Genomic DNA, 24,407 nt, shown 5'->3' with positions numbered 1-24,407 from the left:
GATAAATATGTCATCTGACAGAGCATTTGGGTCTCCCCCCCCCCCCCCCACCTCCTAATTTGTGTATGGAGGAAATCTCAGGCAGGCCGATTTTATTTTTTATTTTTTTTTTAATTTTTAAAAATATTTTATTTACTCATGAGAGAGGCAGAGACACAGGTAGAGGGAGAAGCAGGCTCCATACAGGGAGCCTGATGTGGGACTTGATCCCAGGACCCCAGGATCACACCCTGAGCCAAAGGCAGGCGCTTAACCTTAAGCTCAGCCACCCAGGCCCAGGCTGATTTTATAAATAACCTTTATCTTTACCAAAGTATAAATTTATAAATCAATGCATTAAAAAAATCCTCTTTAGCATAAAGAATGGCATTTTATACAGTGGGGATCATTCCAGAACCTCTCAAACTGTGGTTGCCTGTCAGCATGCGATGCTCAGGATAGCACAGCCTGGGCCCTACTTGATTTGGGGAGCTTCATCCAGTGTTGGTGGAAGGAAGTCTCTGGTGCAGTCTGGGTCTCCTCTAGTACTTTCCAGAACAATATGCAGAAACCAGGGCAAGGTCTGGATCTGACCCACTGCTGCTCTACTCCCCTCTTTAGAAAAAGCCAGCCTCCATGATAGTGGAAGAGGGAAGCCCCTTACTAACCAACGTCTATGTGCTTTCAAAGTCAGAAAGTAAAGAGGAACGCGTGCCCAATTTTGATGGACTCCTAGGCAGACAGAACTAATTTTCCCCACATTTAACAAAAATGCCAGTACTAACACCTTTGGTCTGCATGGGGGGAAGGCAGACAGACCTTGTTTCTTTGCGTCTCAGCCAACACGGGTGTGTATCCCTGTCTGAGGATGAGGGTTCTGACCTGTCTCGCTAGTGTACAGAATGCCACCCTTTGAGATTCACGAGGGTCACAAACTGCCTCTCTTGAGTCACTTATGGTTTCCTTCCAAGTAGCCAGCAGTAACTCTTGCTTGAGAGCTTTGCTGTTCGTGCTTCATCAGGCATAGGCCCCCAAACACATTCAAAACCGTGAAATAGTGGCCTTTCAGTTGGTCAGTCAACACACTACTGAGCTCTGTTCCATGCTGCCCACAAGACACTTCTAGACTATCTCTGAAGTCCAAACAAGAGGTTAGTTCACAGTGAATTGCATTATCCACATTCTCTCATTAGAAAAGTGCTCTCTGAGTAGGTGCTAAATGCTCACCATTATCATCCTTGTTAATTTGGCTTGAAATAACCTGCGAGTTAGAAATCTTTCCTATTCTTGGAGCACTTGGCTATTTAAAAATAGTTTTGTCAATTATGGTGTGTTGGGAATTTTTTTAAATTTATTTATTCACGAGAGACACACATAGAGAGAGGCAGAGACACAGGCAGAGGGGAGAAGCAGGCTCCATGCAGGGAGCCCGACGTGGGACTCGATACTGGGTCTCCAGGATCACGCCCTGGGCTGAAGGTGGCGCTAAACTGCTGAGCCACCTGGGCTGCCTATGTTGGGAATTTTATAGTAGAGAAATGGAAGCCCAGAGAAAAATGATAGATTCAGAAGTCCAAGCCCGTTTGCTTACTGGTCTTTCACCTGGACCTCAGGGCTTCTGCACTGGATAGGTTCTCCAGTCAGAGGAAAGTCAGAGAAGCTGGGGGCGTGCTATTGGTGAGATATGCTCTGGGCCCTGGGGAAGGCCCATCCTGGACACAGAAGCCCCAAAAAGGAAACAGAGGGCATGGGGGGCTGCCAACTAGCTCTGGGTCCCAGTTCTATGAGAGCTAGGAGGGTAGCTCTGTAGGTCTCTTCTGGCTGTGGCCAGCAGTCCCATTTGAGATGGGGCTGCCTCTTGGGCCCAATACCAGGGGGCCTTTCAAGGTCAAAGAGAACACCCCTACCCTACCAGAAACAGGGCACTCACTGAAGCCTGCTTTTGAAAATGCTGTTTGACTTAACTGAGAGGACATTGGGTATGTGGGTGAATGAGTGGTGGTGACTGTGGTGGTAGTATTTTCTGGAAGTTAGTATGGGATTGGGAAGGTTTGAGATGTCTAGTTATCCTTTGGGAAAAAAGCAAAACAACAACAACAAAAAAACACCCGTTTTATTATTGTTTATTTAAAAACCCTAACATGCAGATGTAGAAAGAATAGTATCATGACCCCAACCTACCCATCACCCAGATTCAACAGTTATCAGGACAAAGTGTGTTTTGTTTTGCTCTTTAATATCAATTTGTTTTCATTACTGTATGCCAGATGGGACAAGGATGGATGCCACAGGTTGCTCTTTCCAAAAGACGTGTGTGATCCAACCTCCCCACCATCTGCACAGTAGCATAGACAGGAAAGACCACCAGCCTGGGGCACTTGAGTTTGATTCCCAGTTGTTGCACGGTGCTCTGAGATGTTTTTGCATTCCTCCCTACCAGATGCTGAACTCTTGGAGAAAGCGTGAACTTTGTCTTTGGATTCTGAAGACCTCGTATTAAGTGGGTGTTCAATAAGCATTGACTGACTTGTAAGGCAGGTGATTCTATGAGACAGGGCGGGTTCCATCTGGACAGGTGCAAGTCATGCGAGCGCTTAGTTCACCATTTGGGGAGTAGTTCACCCAAAATGGGTAGCTAGTGGGATTCAGAGTTGCGCAGGAGGTGATTCTCAGAACCCTGGGAGATCCTGAATGCATGAAGGGTTAGCCTTTATCATTCTAGTGTGCAGGGGCTCCTGCTGTTGCCTAGAAAGAGGGGAAGAAAATTTCGGCAGCAAGAGAGAACAAAAGAGGGTGGGACAGGGGCTGCTATCTGCCTGGCCCCCAGATTCTGGAGCCTGCAGGCTGTGGGTGTGGTGGAGCAGGCTTTGAGAATGAGGCTCCAGCCCCAGACCCGTTTCTCTGGGTGGCCACAGACAACCCACAAGCCGCCTGCACCACCAGGCCTGCGTGTCATTCCAAGTGCTATTTTTTTATTCACTGTGGTGTTGGCAAGGAACAAGGCTCCTTGGAGCATGGGGAAGGGAGTCCGCTTCCAGCCTTTGCAGTGCTGGGCAGCTCTGCTACTCTGTGCCGCTCTGGGCTCTGGGCAGAGCTGGGGACGTTAAAGGATATGAAATGGGGTTTTGGAGGAACATGAGGGCAGATGCTGCAAACACTTCCCCTCAGATTCGACCCTGGGTGTAGCCAGCAGGAGCCTCAGGCAGGGTGGGCCAAGGCCCACAACGGACCCCAGCCAAAGTCTCCAAGCCCTGACTTTCATCAGTGACCTGCCCTGCGCACTCCCTGCCTGGTCTTTTTCAGTTTAACTTCCAGCCCTGTCCTCCCCTCCCGTACATGCATGATGTGTGTGTTAGTGTTTTAATTTTTATTCTTGGCAGAAGTTAAGACACAAAATGGATTTGGAAGGAGATGAAACCAGTCTGGGTATATGTTGGGCAGCAGCAGCTTCATTCCTGGAGTGGGCGGGCCATGGAGGGGGAGGGGCTGGGGTAGAGACCAAGTCTCTGAGGCACGGGTGGGGAGCTGTCTCCTTCCCTGGTAGGGACCGAATTGAAAATGGACCTCTTTGGGGAAGGCCTGAAGCTAGCGGTTAAGCTGTTAACCCTTTGGGGCATCAAAAAGACCATTCCAGTGGAACCAAAGCCCTCTGTCCAGTATGGTGTTAAGTGGATGTGGGGACCCTGGATGGTCAACACCTGTCCCACTTCCTGGTGGTCTATGAGCCTCTGGAGACTGTCCTGCCTTTGTTAAAGGACTCATTGCTGCCATTTTAGGTTTTGGACGTGCAAACACTAAAATGAGCATGTGCTTGAAAAACTTCCTGTCTTCTGCTAACCTCCCAGGCCCCAGAAGTAGTGGTGATGGCCCCAGTCTGACAAGGACCTGTGGCCCAAGGACCTGTTTGAATCTCCTTTTCTACTGCCGAGGCTAACTTGGCCCCCAAAGTAGGCACTCTTTGCAGTGATGGCCTCCCTTTGGGTTTTTCTTTCTGTGCGAAGAAAAGAAAGCTAGGAATCTGAAAGTCCAGAAAATATCTAAGGAAGTGTGAGAGAAGCTTTAAGAAAATGTTTTTATTCTTTAAAGATAGTCCAACTTTTGGAATTAAAAAAAAAAGGTTTTAGCATTAAAAATTACAAGAGTTTCCTTAAAATAATTTAGTAGGGAACATTCTTATACAGAATTCTCAATCCCAGCCATGGCATCCGGTGTAGCCAAAGGATTTCTGATAGACCTTCTTTATCAAAATGGGCCTTAAATCCAAGGCAGAGACGCCCAGTGGTTCCCAAGCTTGGCTGTTTCCAGGGAAGAGTTTTGAAATACTGATGCCTTGACTCCACCTCTGAACTGGGGTTTATACTTGTCTGAGGTGCTGCCCGGGTATTGGTCTGTCTTAGTGTCCCCAGATGATTCTTCTGTGCAGCCGGAGTTGGCAACCTTCAATCTAATGCTTGTGTAAGAACAGAAGGAAGATGAGAGAGAAGCCAGGTTAGGAAATGGAAGAGTTTTATTGTCTCTTGCTAACATGCTGGTGCATATAACTTGGATCCAGACTCAAAACACTGCTGCCAACTTTTGAATGGGATTTGAGCTCTCAGACATCAGGACTGACTCTCAGTGGCGTTTGGGACAACACATCTTTAGGAGTTTGAATGCAGAATGCATTGTGGGACCTGCCAAACCAGTCCCTCCCAAAACATGGTAGCTAGTCCATGACTCTAACTCAGACTGACTCTGGTTTTTTTCAGCCTTTCATAGTTCCTCCTTTGGAAAGCAGGTCATTGTATATCTGTTTGAAGTGACCAAGGACATCAGGACCAACAGGGCAAGCAGAAAAGCCCTGGCTTTGGACTCTTTACTTGAGCAAGATGCTTAATCTCTCTGAGCCTCAATTGGTGCATCTGTAAATGGGGATGACTATACCACCTGATTCATAGCCTTGTTTAGAGGTTAGACAACAATGCATGCACATTATCTCACACATAGTAGCTCAACAAATGGTCAGGTACTTTGATACTAAGATTGATGATTTCTTCTAAGTATCTTCCTTAATCCCGTATCGCAACAAAACTTGGTATATTTACTAAATCTCAATGACTTTTTTTTTTTTTTAAGATTTTATTTATTTATGAGAGACCCAGAGAGAGAGAGAGGCAGAGACACAGGCAGAGGGAGAAGCAGGCTGGCTCCATGCAGGGAGCCTGATGTGGGACTCGATCTCGGGTCTCCAGGATCACGGCCTGAGCCAAAGGCAGACGCTCAACCACTCAGCCACCCAGGCGTCCCAATGACTTTTAATTACATTTGCAAATCAGTTAAATTAGGAAATAAGCAAGTTAGGGAAAAAGGCAGTCTTTAAATGTTCATATGCCCAACATGATAATTTCAGCAAACTAACTTCTAAATGGATACTTTGTACAATTTACTAAACAAAGTAATTTCAGATTTGTAAAGGTTAAACAGAATATTAAATATGTTTACTTTTCCCGTAACACTTGTCCATATTGTATGGAAGCAGCAGATCCTGGAATTAGAGGAGGTGTTCCTTACAAGCCTAAGTTTCTGAATGTTAACAGACGGACACAGGAATCTCTTTGGATATGATAATGGAGCAAAGAACAGCCTTTTTATTGGTCCACAGGGTTGTTGGGAAATGAGGTCCTGAGGCCTATGGGAAGATAAAAGAACAGTGATGACATGCTATTTGGAGGTCACTTTTTTAAAAATTTGTCTTTTTAATTATAAAAGTGATAACTACATATCAAACCACTTTGAATATTTCTGAAGTTTTTAATGTAAAAAGTACAAATCCCCTAATCTTTAGAGATAAATGATGTTAACATTTAAGTGTCTTGTGGCCTCCGAATAAGTATATGCCACACATCATATGCAATTTTTTAAATTACAAAAATGGAATCATGCTGTCTTACAAGTTGCTTTTGGGATATTTTCCAGGAACCTCTTAGGCCAACATTTCCCAAAGTGTATTTGATGAAATTCTCCTCACTAATGGTACTCTGAGGAAAAAGTGTAGTGTGGTCAAATAAGTCCAGGCTTGTGGTCAAGTAAGTCCAGGCCTGTGGTTAAGTGAGTTTAGACTTCAGTGCATATTCTGTCCCCCTCTTGGTGATTCACGGTGCATAACAGCATATTAAAGGCTCTGAAAAGGCCTGCAGTAAAGAAACCGAACTTGTTTTTCTCAACATAACATTTCCCTCAGTTATTTTTGCTTGTCGCACTTTTACAACCACTAGGTTTTTAAAGAGCCATTTTAGGCATTCCTCACTAACCTCCCCTCTACCCATTATTCTCAGTCGTCTGTGGCATAATCCTATGGGGGTAGTCAGGAAGAGAAGAGCTCATCTCTTCATTTAATCATCAGATACTTATTGTGCTGCTCCTATGTGCAAGCATTGTGATTGATGCTGGGGATACAAAAATGAGCAAGCTAGCAGGCGCTTTGCCTCAGAGGTGTTCAGTTCCCCTCCTGCGCGGCAATGGTATTAGTCATCCCAGGATGGCTTGCACCTGGGAGTGGCGGCGCTTCGGCAGGGGATCCTCTCTGCAGCTGTTGGAGCCCTGGAACAGCAGGCTAGAATTATCCCCACCCCTGCTGCTCCTGACCCTTCACTACGTTTCTCCAATTCCCCACGCTTTGCTCCTGCTATAAATAGTGGTGCCTGACCCAGCTGGCATGACTCCATGTGTTTGTTTTCTCTGCGTGTGCCAGCCCTGCAACCAAGGCCACTGTGCTTTACAAGTTGGGGAGGGCTGACCGGAGATGGGGTTGGGGGCTTCCAGCAGAAGGTAGGGGCCGGCACACAGATGGACCAGAGCATGCTTCAGGTTTCCAAATTGGTATTTATTTTAAGTTTTCAGTGGTTTGAAAGAGCTCTGTAATTGAGAGTGGGGGTGGGCTGTGGACTAAATATGTGTATTTGGCGGGGGGTCAGGGAGGTGGTGAAGAAAGTGGGTTTGCATGAGGTCAGATGGGAAAGAAAGTAAACTGTCATGCTTCTAAAGCATACTGAGCAGCTGGAGCTGTTTGCTGTGTGAGCACATGTGCATGCACGCGTGGGTGCATGTGGGTCTGTCTTAGAGGTGAATGCACATGCCCAGAGAGCACAGGTGGGGGTGTCTGGCGCCCGAGATAACTACCTATTCTAAGGTCTCTTGTTGAAATACTAGGAATAAACCTGCAACAATGATCAGACTAATGAAAGTATTCCTAAAAGTAACCCTGAAGGGAATTATGAAAATTTAATAACTTGCTCTCCTGTATCGAGCCTACTACTTTGTACCAGTCATTATTCTAGATGAATTACTAACCTAATTTCTTTTTTTTTCTTCCACTATTCCCGTGTGCGATATAGATTTTGTTGTCCTACATCAAAGTGGTTTCTTCTAAGTTCAGGGGAAGGGTTTCTGGCTTGCAGGAAGGTCTAGGAGAGATCTTGTTCATGTCACTGTGCCGTCAGATGCCAACTGAAGAGCCCTAGCTCCTGATCTCCCATCTTGGTCCTGACTTCAGCAGTTTGGCCCCAAGGCTTAGCTTTTCATGAGAATGCTTCAAATTGCCTGTCAGCATGCATGAGCCTGTTAGGGGATGGTGTGTGTGTTGGTGTTTTGGGGTTTGGGGCTGATTTTGCCCAGCATTTGCTTGAGTCAACCCTAGATCCAGATAGACCTAGAAGCAGCAGCCTGTTCCTCATTCATTCTGGGTCACAGAACCCGAGACCAGCTTTGAGTCATGTGAAGGGTGTAGGTATGGGCCTGGTACCATTGGTTGTTTAATCATCAGGAGGAAGGGACACAGAAAATGATTGCAGGTGACAGCTTAATTGGAGTTAGTGGTGATTATTTCACCTAACAAAGTAAATCAAAGTCTTTTCAATTCAGCTTCCTAAATGGCCAGCTTCTAAGGAAAAGCTCCCTCCTTGACTAGATGACTATAGTTCTTTCTTCTGTCTGCCCTGACCTTCATCTTTGTGCCTCAGGTTGTTATTGGCTCACTCAACAGGTATTTGCTGAGTACCTAGAACTGTTTTAGATGCTGACAATGCCCTTGTGAATAGTCTCACCATTCCTGATTCCTGTAGCCTTTGATCTAGTAGCCAGGCAGGCCAAAAACAGTGTGATGGTACCTCCACAGGGGAAGTGCAGAACTCCCTAGGGGAACAAGAGCTGGGTTCCTAACCACTGCCTGACACACAGCAGATGCCAGGGACATGCGTTGAACAGAAGAGTTTCCTCAGGTGCCTACCTCTCACATTTTCTTCCCTACCCCCTCCTTGGCAAGCCTACCCCCACCCACTTGTTGCTGTTGGATGCTACAACAGGAAAGACCTGCGTCCTGCCCACCACCTCCACTGAATAAGAACCACATCCTGGTTGGAGATAGGAACAGATATCAGACACTCAAGCACCACCTTCCCCAATTCAAGGAAGCTCTGCTTTGCAGTGAGAACGCCTTTGGGAGTTCATCAGAGCAAATTCCAAGAACCAAATAGACTTGGAAAAAATCTTGGAAGGTCTTGACAGCTTAGGAAAAATTCATTGAATACCTACTATGTGTCCAGAAGAGAGCTTTGCAAACAAGTTCTGATACAGAGTGAGCAGTGACAGTGATAAAGCTGAGACTTAAGAGCTCATTGGCCTCTGTTAGCTCCAAGCCTCTTTCCTGCCTTTACTGATGTCTTTGATCTTCTAGGACTATGCTGCAGATGAACCTAGATAGAAAGGAGGGTTCTTTTAGGACTCGTGAAAGGGGCTGCATTGGAGGAATAGCCTTCTGTGCTGAGCAGGGCCTGAGAGTGTGTGTGCGTGCGTGCATGCTCAAGTGTGTGACACATTTATCAAACCCCTAAGGCCTCTGGTTCCTTGCCTGTACTTAGTAAAATCTGTGGTTTATCTTTGCTCCTTCCCTGAAGCTTCCCTGAAGCTCCTTCCCTGATGCATTTAAATTTTGGTATAATAGAAAGATGTTGTCAAAGCAGAGAGTTGACTCGGTTCCAAGCTCTTCAAGGATGGGAGGCTGCACCCTCTGCCAGTGTGTGGTACCTGGGGGCTACTCAGTGTGGGTTTGCTGAACTGACCCGAATACTGCTCCTCGTCCACCTCAGGGCCCTGTGCTTCGATCATGAACCTGGGGTTGCCAGCTATGCTACATGCTCCTCTCCGCAGGAACACTAAGTAGGTTAGATTGCCCCTGTTTGTCTTCCTGTACTTCTGAGGCAAAGCCTGATCCCTTTCTGGATGATTTGGGGAAGAAGCTATTTCTGTGGTTCTGTGTACGTTGAGACTGAGCAGTGCTTGCTCTCTGGTGTACTTCCAGGCATTATACTTCCCATTCTTCTCAGGGCTCCATTGCTTTCAGTGGCTACTTCCAGATAGAATTGAGTCCCAGCCTTCCCCTGAGCCTGCTTAGGATAGGTAATAAGGTTTGTGTTTACATACTCATCACTTAAACAGGATCATTTTTCCTTTGTCCTAGGAGATAGGACACTAAGCTGTTAAGATCTGCTTTAAGTGCTGTTCAGGTCCTAAGACAGGTTTGTTTATATACCCTATCCCCGCTGTCTATCCAGACTCTAATTCCTCTTACATGGGCTCTTGTCAACCACCACCACCAGAAGGTTTGGGAGTGGATGCTCCTGTTTCCTTTCCAGTCACTATGTTACCATTTTACTTCATTGTTTACTTGTGTGGATATAGCCCTGACCATAGGCTGTAATTAGAAGCAGGTAGGTGGATAGAAGCAGGTGGCTTTGTTCCTTTACTGACAGGGTCAGAGGTGAGCTCCTTTCTGGGGCTGGGCTGGGAGTAGGGGTCAGAGGGATCAGGGGAATGTTTTCTTCTCTATAAACACATCTTCTTCATAACTTCTTGTCCCAAATGGCCTATTGTCTGATGGGGATCTCTTCCCTTTTCTCTCTGAACATGTAGAGACACTACGGAGAAATTAGGATCATTATCGTCATTATCATCATCAAGAGAGTGCAGAGAGAGGGCATAAACAGGGTGAGGGAGAGGTGGTGGGAGAAGTTATTAGCTTAAGTGATGTAAATATGGATTAGTGTTGGGTAGAGAGTAAGAGGCTAGAAACCAAGTCTTGGTGGAAACTTGGGAATACTATAGCACTCTCCATGGATCTCTTATCCCACAGAGCTATTGTGAAGTTCTGTAAAACACTGTTGAGAATGTAGGTATTACTGTTTTCTTTTTTCTTCAACAAAGACTGTTTCTCAATTCTGATGCATGTGTGTAATACAGCAAATCAGGCCTTTGCTTAATTTTTTACAGCATGGAAGGAACAAGCAAAGAGATGGTATCACATGTATCAGGAGTTCTTAAAATGCAACATCTTGAAGTCTTAAAGTACATGAATCTCAGAGTCCACTCAGTGGCAGTGCCACTGTATGAAATTAGACCTCCAGTCAATGGCTTCCATGACACCTGTCCCCCCAGTTATTGCCTGATTGCCGTGTGCCAGGCTGCTCTCACATCAACTGCATTAGCTCTCTTTAGCAGGTCAGCAAATGAGGTATTATCAATTTAATTTTCACAGAGAGTAGACTGAGACTCAGAGATTAATTTACCCAAAACTGCCTACTTCACGAGGGGTAGAAGTGGCAGAGCTCATGTCTAAACCCCAAGGCTTATGATTTTTCAGTACTTGATCCTGCTGAGTTCCAACACTGTCACTTAACAAAAAGGCAAGTCTATAATAAAACCTTGAGATGCCCCCTAAAATCCTTATGTGATAAAGCATAGAGAGGGTTTTGATAACCTCTCAGGGACAATAACACTTCCTGGTTTGTGAAAATTAAAACTGATGGGGCACATGAAGCCCAAAGCTCCGGGCTTGGCCAAGAGTGGGAACTCAGCATATGTAGCAGCCTTTCTCGCATCTCTGCTCTCTTCCCTCTTCCGCTTCCCAGCCATCCTTCTTCCATGCCTCTTTCCTTCCAGCCTGGCCTCACACTTAGGGTCATATTGATGCCATATAATACCTACTCTCAGTATCTTCCTAGATTACCTTCCTTACAGTTCAGTGGCTGCAGGAAGCCCAAGTCTCAAGCTTAGTAGGGTGTTTGTTTTGGGAAGAGAGATAAGAAGGAAAACAAAGAAGGTCCTTGAATGAAGCCCCAAGCCACAGGAGCATCTGCAGAGGCACTGACTTCTGTCAGACAGCTTGGCCCTCCCTCCCAGGGCTGCCTACAATGATCTAAGGGCCATTTGGTTTTGAAAAATAAAGGCCATGGCTGTAGTCCTTTGCCCCTAGAAAAACCCCTTGGTTCCGCCCCCAGTAACTGTGAGTCTTTCTCCGTGCATTCCTCCTATAGGTCCAGGGCTAGATGAACATTTCTGCTCAATCTCAAATTTCTAATCTGAACAAACCCTTCAGTTTGGCAAACATTGCCTGATCCCCTGTGATGCACCAAGGCTTTTCTAGATGCTAGGGTTACCAAGATAAAGTCAACACGGCCTTGCCTTCAGGAAGTTTACAGTCTAGGGTGGGAGGGTAGAGATCAGAGACCCATCACAGACACACACAGGATCAAATACACAAATTCTTGTGGAAATGTTACAGTAGATGTGCAAAAGCCCTGGGGAAACGGATGAGGAATAGTCACCGGAGGCGGCATATTGTGACACTTTAGGTAAGCTCTGAAGGGTAGTTATGAGAGTTCCTCTGGTGGAATGAAGGGAGAAAGGGGAGATGGTTCTGGCAGAAGTAAGGGTGAAAAATGCAGCTTGCACAGATTTTAGAACTTGCAGGAGGAAGACCTGAGAAAGGTCACCTACAGCCCAATTATAAGGGACCTGGAAGGTTGTGTGAAGGAGTTTGGGCTGTATTTAATCATACTCAGTTGGGGAGCTGTGGAAGGTGGGTCTGTTAGCTCATTTGCTTGTTTTTAACCAACCTCAAAAGGGGAAAAAAAAAATCACCCCTACTTCCTTCACATTTTCAAATCAGCTGCTTTTGTTTCCTGTTCCTTTCTAGGCCTCAGCTAACTGCTTACATGCTTTTTACAAAATGAGATCTATGTTTTTTTTTTTTTTTAACTTCTTTTACATATTTTTCATGTTACTACTTGATCTTTATAATTATCATTTTTAATGGCTAACTAACAATCCATCAATTATTATGCTATAATTTCTTTAAAGCAGTAGAGTGAAAAGAACCAAAAAATTTTGAGTTAGAAGCTGTTCAAATCCCAACTGTGATTTACCAGCTGTGTAATCTTGGACAAAATATTTAATCACTCTGAACTTTAATTTCTTCATTGATAAAATGTGTTGACCATATTATATGAGCACTCTAGTCAATCATTTTACCACTTGATGTGTGTGATGTGGTTAAGAGCCAGAACGGCCAACCCAAGGAAAGTGGGGACAGCTTCTCTGGTCTTGAACAAATACTTGCCTTTCGTTTCACTGCTCAGAGGACACTAATGATCCACTTATACAAATACATGCTCAAATTCACCTCCTCTGGTCTTTCCTAAATATGATCAGTCATAGGGACTCAAAGCAGCCAGAGAAACACAGTGCAAGTGTATATGAATGAATGAAACATATATAATGCTCCTATAGTTTTACCACTGCCGACCAAGAACTTGAAACTCTTTACCCAACTGACAACTACAGTCAGGGTTCAGATGGGTGACAGTACTTTAGCAGAGGCATAATGCTGCTGGTAAAGGTACAGCAATGCCCTTGCCATAGTGATGCCAGGATCTGTTACAAGGCCTTTTTGTTACCCCAATCAGCCAATGCCGAAGTCAGATAAAACTTCTCAAAGCAAGGCAGATACTGGTGCTTGGTTTGGCTTACTCACAGGACCACTGAGAGGCTTATATCAAATTAGATGTATTGGGCAGCCCCGGTGGCTTAGTGGTTTAGTGCTGCCATCAGCTCGGGGTATGATACTGGAGACCCGCGATTGAGTCCCACATCAGGCTCCCTGCATGGAGCCTGCTTCTCCCTCTGCCCCCCACCCTCTGTGTGTGTGTGTGTGTGTGTGTGTGTGTGTGTGTATCTCTCATGAATAAATAAATAAAATCTTTTTAAAAAACCAAATTATATGTATTATGAATTATGGCCTGGAGGAGATGTTTATTCAATAGGTGGTGGCTACCCACTTATCTTTACTGATTGGTTGAGCTTGATGTTCTAGAAGGAAGGTAGGTGACAATGTGGAGGTGGATTGCATGGGGAGAGGAGTGGGTCAGGGAGCCACCTGAGGGCTCTAGACCCATGGTGGCCAGCAGCAGTGGCCACTGGTACATGTGACTGTTGAGTGCCTGAAATGTGGTCGGTCCGAATTGGGATGTGTAGTAAATACAAAATACACACTAGATTGAGAAGATTTAGTATGAAACAAAATATAAAACACCTTGTTAATTTTATATTAATTATAATTATGTTATTTTGGATATATTGTGTTGATCGATGTTAAAATTATTTTCACTTGATTTTAAGATGTGGCCACTAGAAAACTGTAAGTGACATGGGGCTTGCATTGTGTTTCTCTGGCTTCTCTGAGTCCTTATGACTGATCATATTTAGGCAAGACCAGAGGAGTAGGTAAATTTGAGTACATGTTTGTATAAATACATCATTAGCGAGTGTCCTCTGAGCATTGAAATGAAAGGCAAGTATTTGTTCAAGACCAGAGAAGCTGTTCCCACTTTCCTTGAGTTGGCTATTAACCACATCAGGCACATCAGTGGTAAGATGACTGACCAAAGTGCTCATTGCAGGGAAGCCTGGGAAGAGCTTGACTTCTCTGCTGAGCCCCCAGAGTGCTTCAGGACTGGCTGGCAGTGAAGCACCGGGCGTCCCCATTCACTCTCTTGTGGAGCACTTTTCTGAAACACCTGGAGAATGCTGGGGTCAAACAACTGGGAGAAAGACCTTATAGAAAAAATGAAGTTGGAGGGACAGGCTTCTTCTAAAGGGAGGATAAGTGCTCTGAGTCCTGTACAACCCTGCTCAGTTGTGTGTCTTCATCTCTGGTTTGGAGTCCTCAGAAAAGTATTATTCCCTTTAATGGGTCTCTAATGGATGTAAATGGATTTAATGCTGAGGCTGGCTTCTGGGTAGCATTTCAGATAACCAAATGCTATTTAGGTTTTCCAAATAGGAACTGAAATTCTACCTAGCTCTTAAAATACCCACTGTACATTTCCTGTAGTGTTGCTGGGTAATAGAGCCTTAAAATCAAGATAACAGAAGTAAAGAAAACTTCTAAGAACTTTTATATACTTCCCTATAGTTGGTCTCCCATGGGTGGAGCTCAGGAAACCACAGATTTTGGATGCATATTAGTGGGAAAGAGCAAGGCAAGTGGAAGATATCAAGTTTGGAGGGCAAAAGTAAACCACACCAAGCACCAGTATCTGCCTTGCTTTGAGAAGTTTTATCTGACTTCGGCATTGGCTGATGCGGGTAACAAAAAGGCCTTGTAACAGATCCTGGCATCACTATGGCAGGGGCATTGCTGTATCTTTACCAGCAGCATTATGCTTCTGCTAAAGTACTGTCACCCATCTGAACCCTGACTGTAGTTGTCCGCTGGGTAAAGAGTTTCAAGTTCTTGGTCGGTAGTGGTAAAACTATAGGAGCACATACAGGTTTCATTCTTTTAGCAACCATTTACTGGTCTCTTTCCACATGCCAGACACCTTGGGATTAACGTGTTAGGTGTAGGAGAGTACATGAAAGCTTTAATTGCTTTGGTTTGCTTTTATTTTCTATCTTGATTTTAAATTTGTGACTTTTACAGTCACAGAACAAATAGCTTTGTTTTACAACTTATGAAACTGATATGACAGTCATAGGGATTTACTCTTTGAGGACTTGTATTCTGGGTACCAATTTTATTTTTTCTGAGAACTTGGGAGGAATGTACTCTTTTCCCCTCCTACATTCTCTGCCCTCCTTTTAGGCCTTGGGAAAGGATCACCTCTGGGATCCCCAAGATGTCTGAGAGCCCCAAGTCTCATTTCCAGCACATATACTTATGACAAGGCCTAATCTCTAGAAAGCCCACTCCGTCCATGCAGTGGGCCTCATATGCCCTAGTTTGGCTGTGGCAAACTACAACTGTCCCCTCTTCCTCAGTGCCAGCCTGCTAGAGGAGGAAATAGGCCCCAGTGTGGCAGGCTGGTGGGTCTTCTGCCCCTATAGAGATTTTTGAAGTGGTTTCATACTGTTGTGACTTTTCAAGGCAATTGTGAAGAGCTGGGAATTGGCCAAGGGCCTGACACCTGAGGGAATTAGGTGGCACTGGCTTTAAAATGACCTTGACTTGACTGGGATTGGGGGTTGTGTTGGGATACTAGGCTTAGAGAACTGATTAAAATACGAAATTTTCTGTTGTTCCAAGGCCTTGACAGGCCATATCTACTCCACCACGCTCGATTCAAGCCTGTGCACACCTGCACACATACAGTATGTCCCTTTGCAGGTACTGTACCCCGCTCCCCAGCTGGCTCCCCTTGAAGCCCTCACTTCTCACCTCTCCCCACCACCTCCAGCCCCTACCCCAGCACTGTCCTTCCTAACCCCAGAGCCCAGCCTTCCTGCCAGCTCAGGCATCTCCAGGTTAGAGCTCTCTGGGGACCCTTTCCTTTTGAAAGGAAGAAAGAAAGAAAAAGGGAGGAAAACCAGAAAGAAAGAGGAAAGCAGAAGAATGAAACTGGACCGAAGGGGCAGTGGTGCCTTGAGCCATCTCACTGCATTACAATGAATATGGACTCTATTAAGCTCCGTTCTGCCTGTTAGTGTTTCCCAGGGCAACACAGCCCCCATATGGCAAGCATGCAGCAGATTAGGGTGGGCCCCTGGGCCTCATTGAAGGCGGGAGGCTTGACTGGCAGTTGAACCCCCTCCTGCCTCCCCCTACCCCTCACACTTGACACTGCCTGTGTTTATCTAAAGCAGGGGGGGGTGCATTTGGAAGGTTTTTGTCCGGCTCTGAGAGAAGGGAGAGGAGGCTGGAGGCAGAGGGTGGATATGGGGAGGCTGAGAGAGGAAGGTGGATGGAGGTGGGGTGGAAAGTGGATCTGTGAGGAGGGAAAGCCTCATAAATATTCAAGAGGAGTGGTGAATGGAGAGAGAGAAATAAAGCAGATGGAATTCGTGTTAAAGAACAGCACAATCACCCTGTTTTGAGCCCTCCAAAAACAAAAAAAAGAAAAGGGAATGGCTTTCTAGGAGCTGCGTTTATCCAATTAGCAGGGTTGTCAAATTGAATTTATATGGAATAGGGTGGGGGAATTGAGAAGGGAGTGTAGAAGAAAGAAAGTGATTTTCCTTTTCTCTTAAGGTTTGTCCCCCCCTCCCCCCCCCCCACACACTGCCCTTCATGGCTAGATTTTTAAATTTCCTTAAAGAGAAATTTAAGGAAGGGATTTATGTAACAAAGAAATGTGACTCCTCAGTAACTTTTTCCTCAAGTGGTGGAGGTGAGAGAGGATTAGATTTGTTCAATGGGCAAATCAAGGGACCACATCTTCCCTTTACTCAGAAAGCAGAGGTGGCTTCTCTCTGGGGGATTCTTCCCCAGAGCCCACATGCTGTGTCTAGACGCCTTTCCCCATCCATGGATGGTAAAGGAGTTCACCTACCTGGGTGGAAATAGGCTCTGTCCATGTTGGTTAGCAACTTGTTATAAATTTTGGGTTCAGTGAATAAGAAGCCCAGGTTGGGCAAATGCCACTTTGATTATATATTCCCTTCTCAAAAACCATCAGTGGTTCCGCTGTCTGTGGTGGTCATTTCAGACTCTTTTCCCTAGTCTTCCACAGCATGACCCAGTCTCAGTTTCTTACCTTGCCACTTTTCATTCTAGAAGTCTTCAAAATGGGGCACAAGCTCCACAGGGAAAATATAATAAATGTCACTGGAGTACTAGAAGAAAATATTAGAGATGGCTTTTAAGGTTAATTTCTGTCTTAAAAAGGGATAGGAAAGAAATTCAGCTTTCCTGGTATTTAATATTAGGGTTGACAGTGGTACCTTTGGTCTGTATATGACAAAGTGATGTGTCCCAACAATGGCAAGAGATCTCTTCTGCGAGACCGCAGAGAACTCACTTGCTTATTCACTCCCCAGTTTTCCTGTTCTCTGTTAAGTGGATTTACAGATTATATAATTTACTTTTAAAAATTAATGCTCACAAAAGGACAAGTGGCTTAAAGAGATCGCTGCAAAGAAATGGGGGCTGAAGAGTATGCAGTATCCAAGCACGTGCTAACAGGAAGAAAACAGCAGAGCTGACCCTCTTCAAGCCACATAAGAAAATATAAAAACAACGCTCATGGAATCCCACCTGATGAGAAGTCAACAAAATAATCAACATTCAAGCAGACCGTTTGAAAGAGGTTACATCCATATCCTTACTGATGCATCTAACCCTAACCAGTCTTTCTGTCTTAAGGTATTAGCTTTAATTATATTCTAAAACAATCATGATTATCATGTCATCAAAACATGGTTTCACTTTTACCTACTCTTTTTACATTTTAGTTCGGCAGCCCATGCATTTAATTTAGGAATAGCTGTGAATGTGTTGGGGATATTGGCTCAGGATATTTTAGTCATAAGAAAGCAAGATCAAAACAGGATCATACGGGAAGAGAGGAAAAACTTAAGACTAAATCAGAGAGGGAGGAGACACACCATAAGGACTCTTAATCATAGGAAACAAACAGGGTCGCTGGAGGGGAGGAGGCAGGGGATTGGGTAACTGGAGTGATGTGATGAGCGCTGGGAATCATGGAAGACTGATGACTCCCTGAGCTCTACTTCTCTAGCCAATAATACATTATATGTTAATTGAATTTAAATGAATTTAAAAAAAAGGGGGGGGGGGCGGAAATGAGAAGTCTGCAGACCACCGGTCAAGATAAACCTGTAACAGCCAAGCTGCTTGATGCGCCACCCTCCAGAGAGGCCTTCCCCACCAGCCCTGCAGCTACTTATCCCAAGAGGCCATCCAAACCCTTTATCCAGAAAGCCCTTCCTGCAGACCCCATATTGAAAACGCGCCCCTCCCTCTGCTCTCACTTGCCACTTCCCACTTGCACCTGAATTACTGATCTGATGGGCTAAGGTCTTAAAGTCAAGAACGCTGAGGTCCTTACAGGAGAGGAATCGCCCACGTTTCAGTGGTTTTGTGCAACAACGGTTTATTTCTTCCCCTGCCCTGGATTGCCTTGACTTCCACCTCGTCCCAGCGCCGGCCGAAACCCGGGACACGCGCCGCAGCACGGGGGACAGGAGAAGCGGGAGCCGCGCTCTGGTTCCCTAGCTCTTAGCAGCGGGAGCCCGCAGCTGACACGTGACAGGGCTGCCTGCGCTTGATTGGCCAGCGCTAGTCACATGACGCCGCCAGCTGCGGAGGATGCTGGGAAGTGGGGAGCGCGTGGGCGTTTGCCGGGCGCTCGATGACTGAACATTTCTCGGGGCGGGATGCATTTTTTTTTTTTTTTTAAGATTTAATTTATTTGTTCATGGGAGACCCACACACACAGCGGGAGAGAGGCAGAGGGAGAAGCAGGCTCCGGGGAGGGACTTGATCCGGGGTCCCCAGGATCACGCCAAACCACGGAGCCCCCCGGGCTGCCCGAACGCATCCTGTGATACAGGGCCTTGCATCGGGCCTTCGACGGTAGGTCACAGGAGTGTTTTTTCTACCTGATAATAGTGAAATCACAATATACATAATGTTTTAGTAGATACTCCGGCAACATGTGGTTAAGGCATAAGCTACAGCATGGCTCACAGTTAACATCGAAGTTTTGTTATTCTCTCCTGTTTGACCTCAGAGTGGTCTGGGTAGATGTTCCACGTATTAGTGTAGACCTGCGTTGCCCGGTGTGGATACATTAAAAATCTAGTTCCTCGGTGGCATTAGCCACACTTCAAGTATCTGGTAGCCACCGGTGGCCAGTGACTGGCGCTGATGGTGCAAATGTATTTTCACCATTGCAGAAGGTTCTACTGAAGGGGATTGTGTGAAGAGCAGTAAGACTATCCTAGATTTGAATGCAAATGCTAAAAGAATGAAGAAAACCAAAGAGAAAGGTACTCTATTTTAAAAAATATATATATATTTATTTGAGAGAAAGTGCACGTGCATGAGTGCGAGCAAGGATGGCACAGAGAGAGGGAGACCAGCAGACTCCCCGCCCAGCGCAGAGCTTGACACAGGGCACAGCCTCAGGACCCTGAGATCATGACCTGAGCAGAAACCAGGAGGCAGACACTTAATTCGCTGCGCCACCCGGCAACCTCAGAGAAAGTTACATTATTTTTGTGCCTCAGGAAATAGATTAAAAAATATTCCAAACTTAATCCTAACAGTAGTTCTACGCACTTGGTGAATATGACTTCAGAAACGGTTTGCTGGGAGGCAGTATTGGAAAGTAGAGAAAGGCCGGGATGAGGAGTCGGAAGACCTGACTTGGAGCCCTAAATCTCTCTTAATTAGCCAGGAGACCTTCTGCAGATCACTTAGTCTCTCTGCTCCTTACTTTCCTCATTTATAACATTCGATACCCATAGGTGTTATCCTAAGCTGCTATTTTATTTTCTCTGAGGTCCCTCCTAATTTAAAATCTTTCTTTTTAATTAGGTCTGTGGGTAAAAGTACAACTTCTTAAGTAAAAATGACCTTTCTTAAACTCTTCTCCTAAGTCTATTTAAACTCATATATTCAGCCCTTTGAGAACTAAATTCACTTGTGTCCCAGAGATTTCCCGCGATGCCACTCTTCTGAGCAGGAGTGCTACCCTGTTTCTTGAGGTCAGGGGGCTGCCAGCACTCACCCCTACCCCTTCCCACAGCCACTTGGCATCACCTCTTATGAGCAAAACCTCTCTGCCTTCAAAGATCTTTGGGGAAAGTGAATCTTACTCTACAGAATTGAAAACTTGCAAATAATAATAATAATAATAACTTGGGGTCAGAAATACTTCTTTTCTCATGTGGCCAGGCCCCCTCAACCAATGGAACTAAAAGCTTTGTCAGATCTTTTTTTTTAATCACTGAAAGAATGCTAGCATGCTCTCAGAAATAAGTCTCTGTATGGTATCTGCTAGATCCCATGTTCTTCTATTTCATCCATCTTGGTTACTGGCCATAGGATATCCAAAGGGTGTGTTTTGTGTTTAAGACCATGAAGGCTTCCCTTTCTTTCCAAGACAGCTGCAGTGCCCTGGCTGACCAGGGAGGAGATGTGGCCTCCTGTGCTCCAGCCAGTCCTCTTGGGAGAAGGTGGAGCTGCCTGCCTCCTGCTGCTTATGGATTCTCAGTTGTTTGTAATTTTCTCACAAAATAAATACTCCGAGGCTATAATTTCTCACTGGTCTCAACCCCAGAAGTGTATTCTGTTGTTGTTGTTTTTGGAAAGTCTCAAAAATGTCTGCTTGGTAGAGATTATTTCAGTGGGAGCATGTATGTCAGCAGTTAAATTTCTCAGATGCATTTTCTTTTCTTTTTCTTATCCAAATAACCCTTAAAAATAGCAAGTACCTAGGCCTCAATGAGGAATTCATGTCAGGAAATTATTCTCCACTCTGTTTTTGATTTTTTTTCTTCATTTCTCCTCTTTTTCTGAGAAAATGCATGGAAAATAAGGATCTGGACATACTTTGCATTGCCAAGAAAAATAATAGACTTTACTGTTGCCTTCACTCAACTTTGAAATTGTACCTCATTCGTTTCACAATGGGACAAAGTTACACTGTAGGAATTCCAGTTAAGCCTTAGTCATCTTTTTTTACCATTATAACAGAATTCTCAGAAATGTATGTCTCTGGAATTCTCTTTCTAGACAAAGCTCACTAGGTAACTTGGCCCAGGAAGCAACTCCAACTTCCCAGCTGCTAAATAAGATGTATCGTACCTACAGTGATGCCCCTTCCTCCCTGTATTTGTCCTAGTTCTGCATTTTGTGAATGAGACTTCCTGTGACCTGCTTTGGGGTCATTAAATGGTATCTGCTTACAACTCTGTTCTGGGGGTGAAGGAGTTAACTCCTTTCTCCCCCTTTAGATACCTGCTTCTTCTCACTCCCTTTCCCTCCCCAGATACATTCTTTGCTCCTGTTTGCTTATAAAAGCGAGTTGGTGGCTGGCAGCAAAAGTGGGGTCTGTTTCCATTTTGAATCCTATAAATTACCAAGGGTGCAGAAGTAACAGTAATTGTTTGGCTGGTCCTCGTTAAGCAGGAGGGGGTCTGGGCTGAATTTCCTCAGTAAAACCTTTGTGGACTTTACAACCAAAACACCTCTGCAGCCACCCTGTGCTCAGAAACAGTCCTGTCCTCTCTGTCTGCTTGTCTTCTTTTTGCCCTTTATTACTTTTATTACTTTATGTTCATTTCTTGCCTTCGTGCTTCCTACTTCCTTCCCTTCCCTTTCCTTTCTGGGGGCAGGGACAAAACAGGTGTCAGCAATTTTCTTAGAGTTGGGGAAACTGAAGCTTGTTGTGGTCACGTTCCCTAGAATCTTTCAAATCGGTAACTCATGCAGTGTTCTAGATAAATACGTTACTTCTTTGGGGGAAAGTAGGGAATTAAAACAAGTATCTGGAAAATTGAGAGGACACCAAAACTTGCTTTTGGAATTAGTTTATAAATCTATTAATGAAGCTTTCCTCTAGAACTCACTGTTAAAAGGCCTCACTGTTCTTTTTTTTTTTTCTTAAGATTTTATTTACTTATTTATGAGAAATAGAGAGAGGCAGAGACACAGGCAGAGAGAGAAGCAAGCTCCATGCGGGGAGCCTGACCTGGGACTCGATCCTAGGACTCCAGGATCACACTCTGAGCTGAAGGCAGACGCCCAACCTCTGAGCCACCTTTGAGATGCCTCACTATTCTACATCACCCTGATTCTAATTCTGTTAAGCTCCCACCAGGTGCAGAGCACTTATAGAAAAAAAAAAATGTGAAGAGGCTTCTATTATGGTTAAAAGTACAGAGATTTGAAAAGATCTTGGAATTTCTGTGACCTTAGGATTCACTAGTAACATTGCCTAAACAAGGGGTTCAGCATGCATTACACACATGACGGTGATGTCCACAATAGCCTGGTACTGGTGACATGGCATGCCATGTGGCCATGGACATCTGGCCTCCTGCAAGCCAGTGATAAAGATGAGGTCATCCTTCCCAGCAATGTGTGAGATGCTCACTGCCTGGACCTTGGCCCTGGCTGCAGGTCCCAGACCCTCTAACAGGCCCTGGTTGCTGCCAGTACATGGGGCAAGGCTCTGGCTCTCATACCACAGTAAAATCCCCTTCTAGCTCAAGGGAACTACTTAAAAGAAGCCTCTTTTAGATAAGAAATGAGAGTATTCTTTGGCTTTCCAGCCACTGTTCAGGTTGACATCTTGAATGTTGCCAGCATGTGCAGTAGAGGCAGGGGGTGAAGGGACAGAGCCAGGCCCTATGGCAGGCAGCCTCACTCACTACCAGGGCCATTTCTCTCTTTCTCACAACAGAGTGGTGTGGGGGATTGTAGTACCTCTTGAAGTGACTCCAGTGGCTTATGGGACGTTGGCTTGGACCCTTGGTGACACCGTGCTGCATGGGATGATGACGACTCAGAGAGAAAAAAGGCGTGAGGTCACCCTTGCTTGCCTCCTCTTGGCCACAGCAGGCTGCTTTGCTGACTTGAGTGAGTGCTTTCCTTCCCTTTCTCAGCCTGCCCCTCTTATAAAACACTTTGCTGCCCATGTCAAATGGAAGCATTACACATTCACTAGTAACCCTTTAAAAAGGCCTTCCTTTTCCTGGATTTCAAAGAATAATTCATTCCCATTGGCCTTCAGGGATACATCCAATAAGATGAGAAATCATCTTGGCAGCCTCATAGTGGTTGTATTTTAGTATTTCAAATATATACCAGAGGAGGAGGAATAGTAATGACTGCCTTTAATTGAGCACTTACTATATGAGATTATGGCTGGCAGTTGATATGCATTGTTTGTAAGCTTCACAGCAGCCCTCGGAGGCAAGTATCATTAGCCCCATTTTATAGGTAAGAGACATAAAAAGGCTCAAGTGACATGGCTCAGAAGCAGTGGCACTGGGGTTTGGGCCCAGTCCTGTCCAACTCCAATGCTCGAGCTCTTGCCTTTACACCTTGCTGCCACTCCAGTCTGCCTTCTGAGAACAAGTACAGGCTGGGGAATGGACCCAAGGACAGTAGCGTTCTTCAGAAAAAGATCGACCCCTCTGGATTGCTCAGCTCTGGAAGGCCGTGTGGGTGCTCATGTATTGCTTTCATCGGGGGTGTTTGTTCATTGCTATGTCGCTGTTCTTCCTCCAGACCAGATCCCTCAGGTCACTGTCCAGCCTTCTTCCACCGTCCAGAAGCTCGGAGGAACTGTGATCCTGGGCTGTGTCGTGGAACCCCCATGGATGAACACCACCTGGCGCCTGAATGGGAGAGAGCTGAATGGCTCAGATGATGCCCTGGGCATCCTCATCACCCGCGGCACCCTCGTCATCACTGCCCTCAATAACCACACCGTGGGACGGTACCAGTGTGTGGCCCGGATGCCTGCAGGGGCCGTGGCCAGTGTGCCAGCCACTGTGACACTAGCCAGTGAGTGCTGCTCCTTTGCTTCTCTGCCACAGTGCACTCTCTCTTCGACTCTCCCATTCTTTCTCTTCCCCAGACCATTCCTACCCCATGTCAGTAGTCCTAACATAAAAGGGGGCGCTCAAATTTGAAATTCCAAACCAGAGAGTGGTAGTTGCCTAGTGGTCCCCAATGGTGGAGGACCATTGTGCCTCTAGGAAGCTGCTCTCTAAGTAGGGACCATGTCTGGAGTGAGTATCTAGAAGGAGGGGGACGCGACATGTTTGAACTGTTTCTGTGGGCGCCAGAGCTGGGCCATGCCATGCCTTTCTACTTTCCCCTTAACTTTAGGTGTGATTGTGCCAGCTGCTTACTGTCTCCCCTGCACTCCATCCTCATGGCAGTTATGGTCAGAGCATTTGCAAGGCCATGTGCAGTCCAAACAGACCTGCCCATTCCATGCTTGGCCTCCTGTCTGTCTGAGGGGCAAGCATTATCCAAAGGCCTGGGGTATAAATAAAAGAACACAATGAAAAGAAAACTGTGTGACAAAGAGTAAAGAGAACAGAAAAGAGGACAAGATTGGGGTACAATTTGGTCCAAGGAGGATGTTCAAAGAAGACTTTATACTACCCTTAATACGTAATTACCACTTGCATATATTACGTGCAAAACACACATTGCCTCGTTTTCTACCCATTGTACATCTGGGAGACAAGACCTACTGACGAAATAAACTTCTGAAGGCTGCAGGGCAGCTCCAATATCTGTTCTTATATATGAGTCTACGGCCAGGAACTATTAAGAATGACGTCTTCTT

General features: G+C 45.5%; 1 protein-coding gene and 1 long non-coding RNA gene across 13 annotated transcripts in view; one reads left to right on the top strand and one right to left on the bottom strand.

Moving 5' to 3' along the window:
- The window catches only part of BOC (BOC cell adhesion associated, oncogene regulated), a 121,465-nt gene that overhangs the window by 63,574 nt on the left and 33,484 nt on the right, over positions 1-24,407 (top strand). For 5 of the 11 annotated variants that reach the window (XM_072811738.1, XM_072811736.1, XM_072811734.1 and 2 more), the window contains 3 exons: positions 17,177-17,431; positions 22,503-22,678; positions 23,333-23,611. In XM_072811738.1, coding sequence (XP_072667839.1) covers positions 17,397-17,431; positions 22,503-22,678; positions 23,333-23,611 — 490 coding nt within the window. In that variant the 5' untranslated portion in view covers positions 17,177-17,396. Of the gene's footprint in view, positions 1-17,176; positions 17,432-18,503; positions 18,665-18,981; positions 19,081-22,502; positions 22,679-23,332; positions 23,612-24,407 lie in introns of those variants that run through there. The other 6 variants (XM_072811741.1, XM_072811739.1, XM_072811742.1 and 3 more) reach the window with 3 other exon arrangements.
- On the bottom strand, positions 4,038-18,292 carry LOC140624831 (uncharacterized). Of its 2 annotated transcripts, none has more exons than XR_012024266.1 (3): positions 18,138-18,292; positions 16,824-16,902; positions 4,038-4,429 (listed from the first exon to the last, which is right to left on the bottom strand). It is a non-coding gene; the product is annotated as an uncharacterized lncRNA (long non-coding RNA). The 2 variants fall into 2 exon arrangements; XR_012024265.1 differs by lacking the exon at positions 4,038-4,429 and adding an exon at positions 4,747-5,647.

Source organism: Canis lupus, chromosome 35 (assembly GCF_048164855.1).
Source record: "Canis lupus baileyi chromosome 35, mCanLup2.hap1, whole genome shotgun sequence".
Classification (NCBI taxonomy): Eukaryota; Metazoa; Chordata; class Mammalia; order Carnivora; family Canidae; genus Canis; species Canis lupus.
Note: the sequence above shows the minus strand (reverse complement) of the source record. Positions and strands in the feature narration are given on the sequence as shown.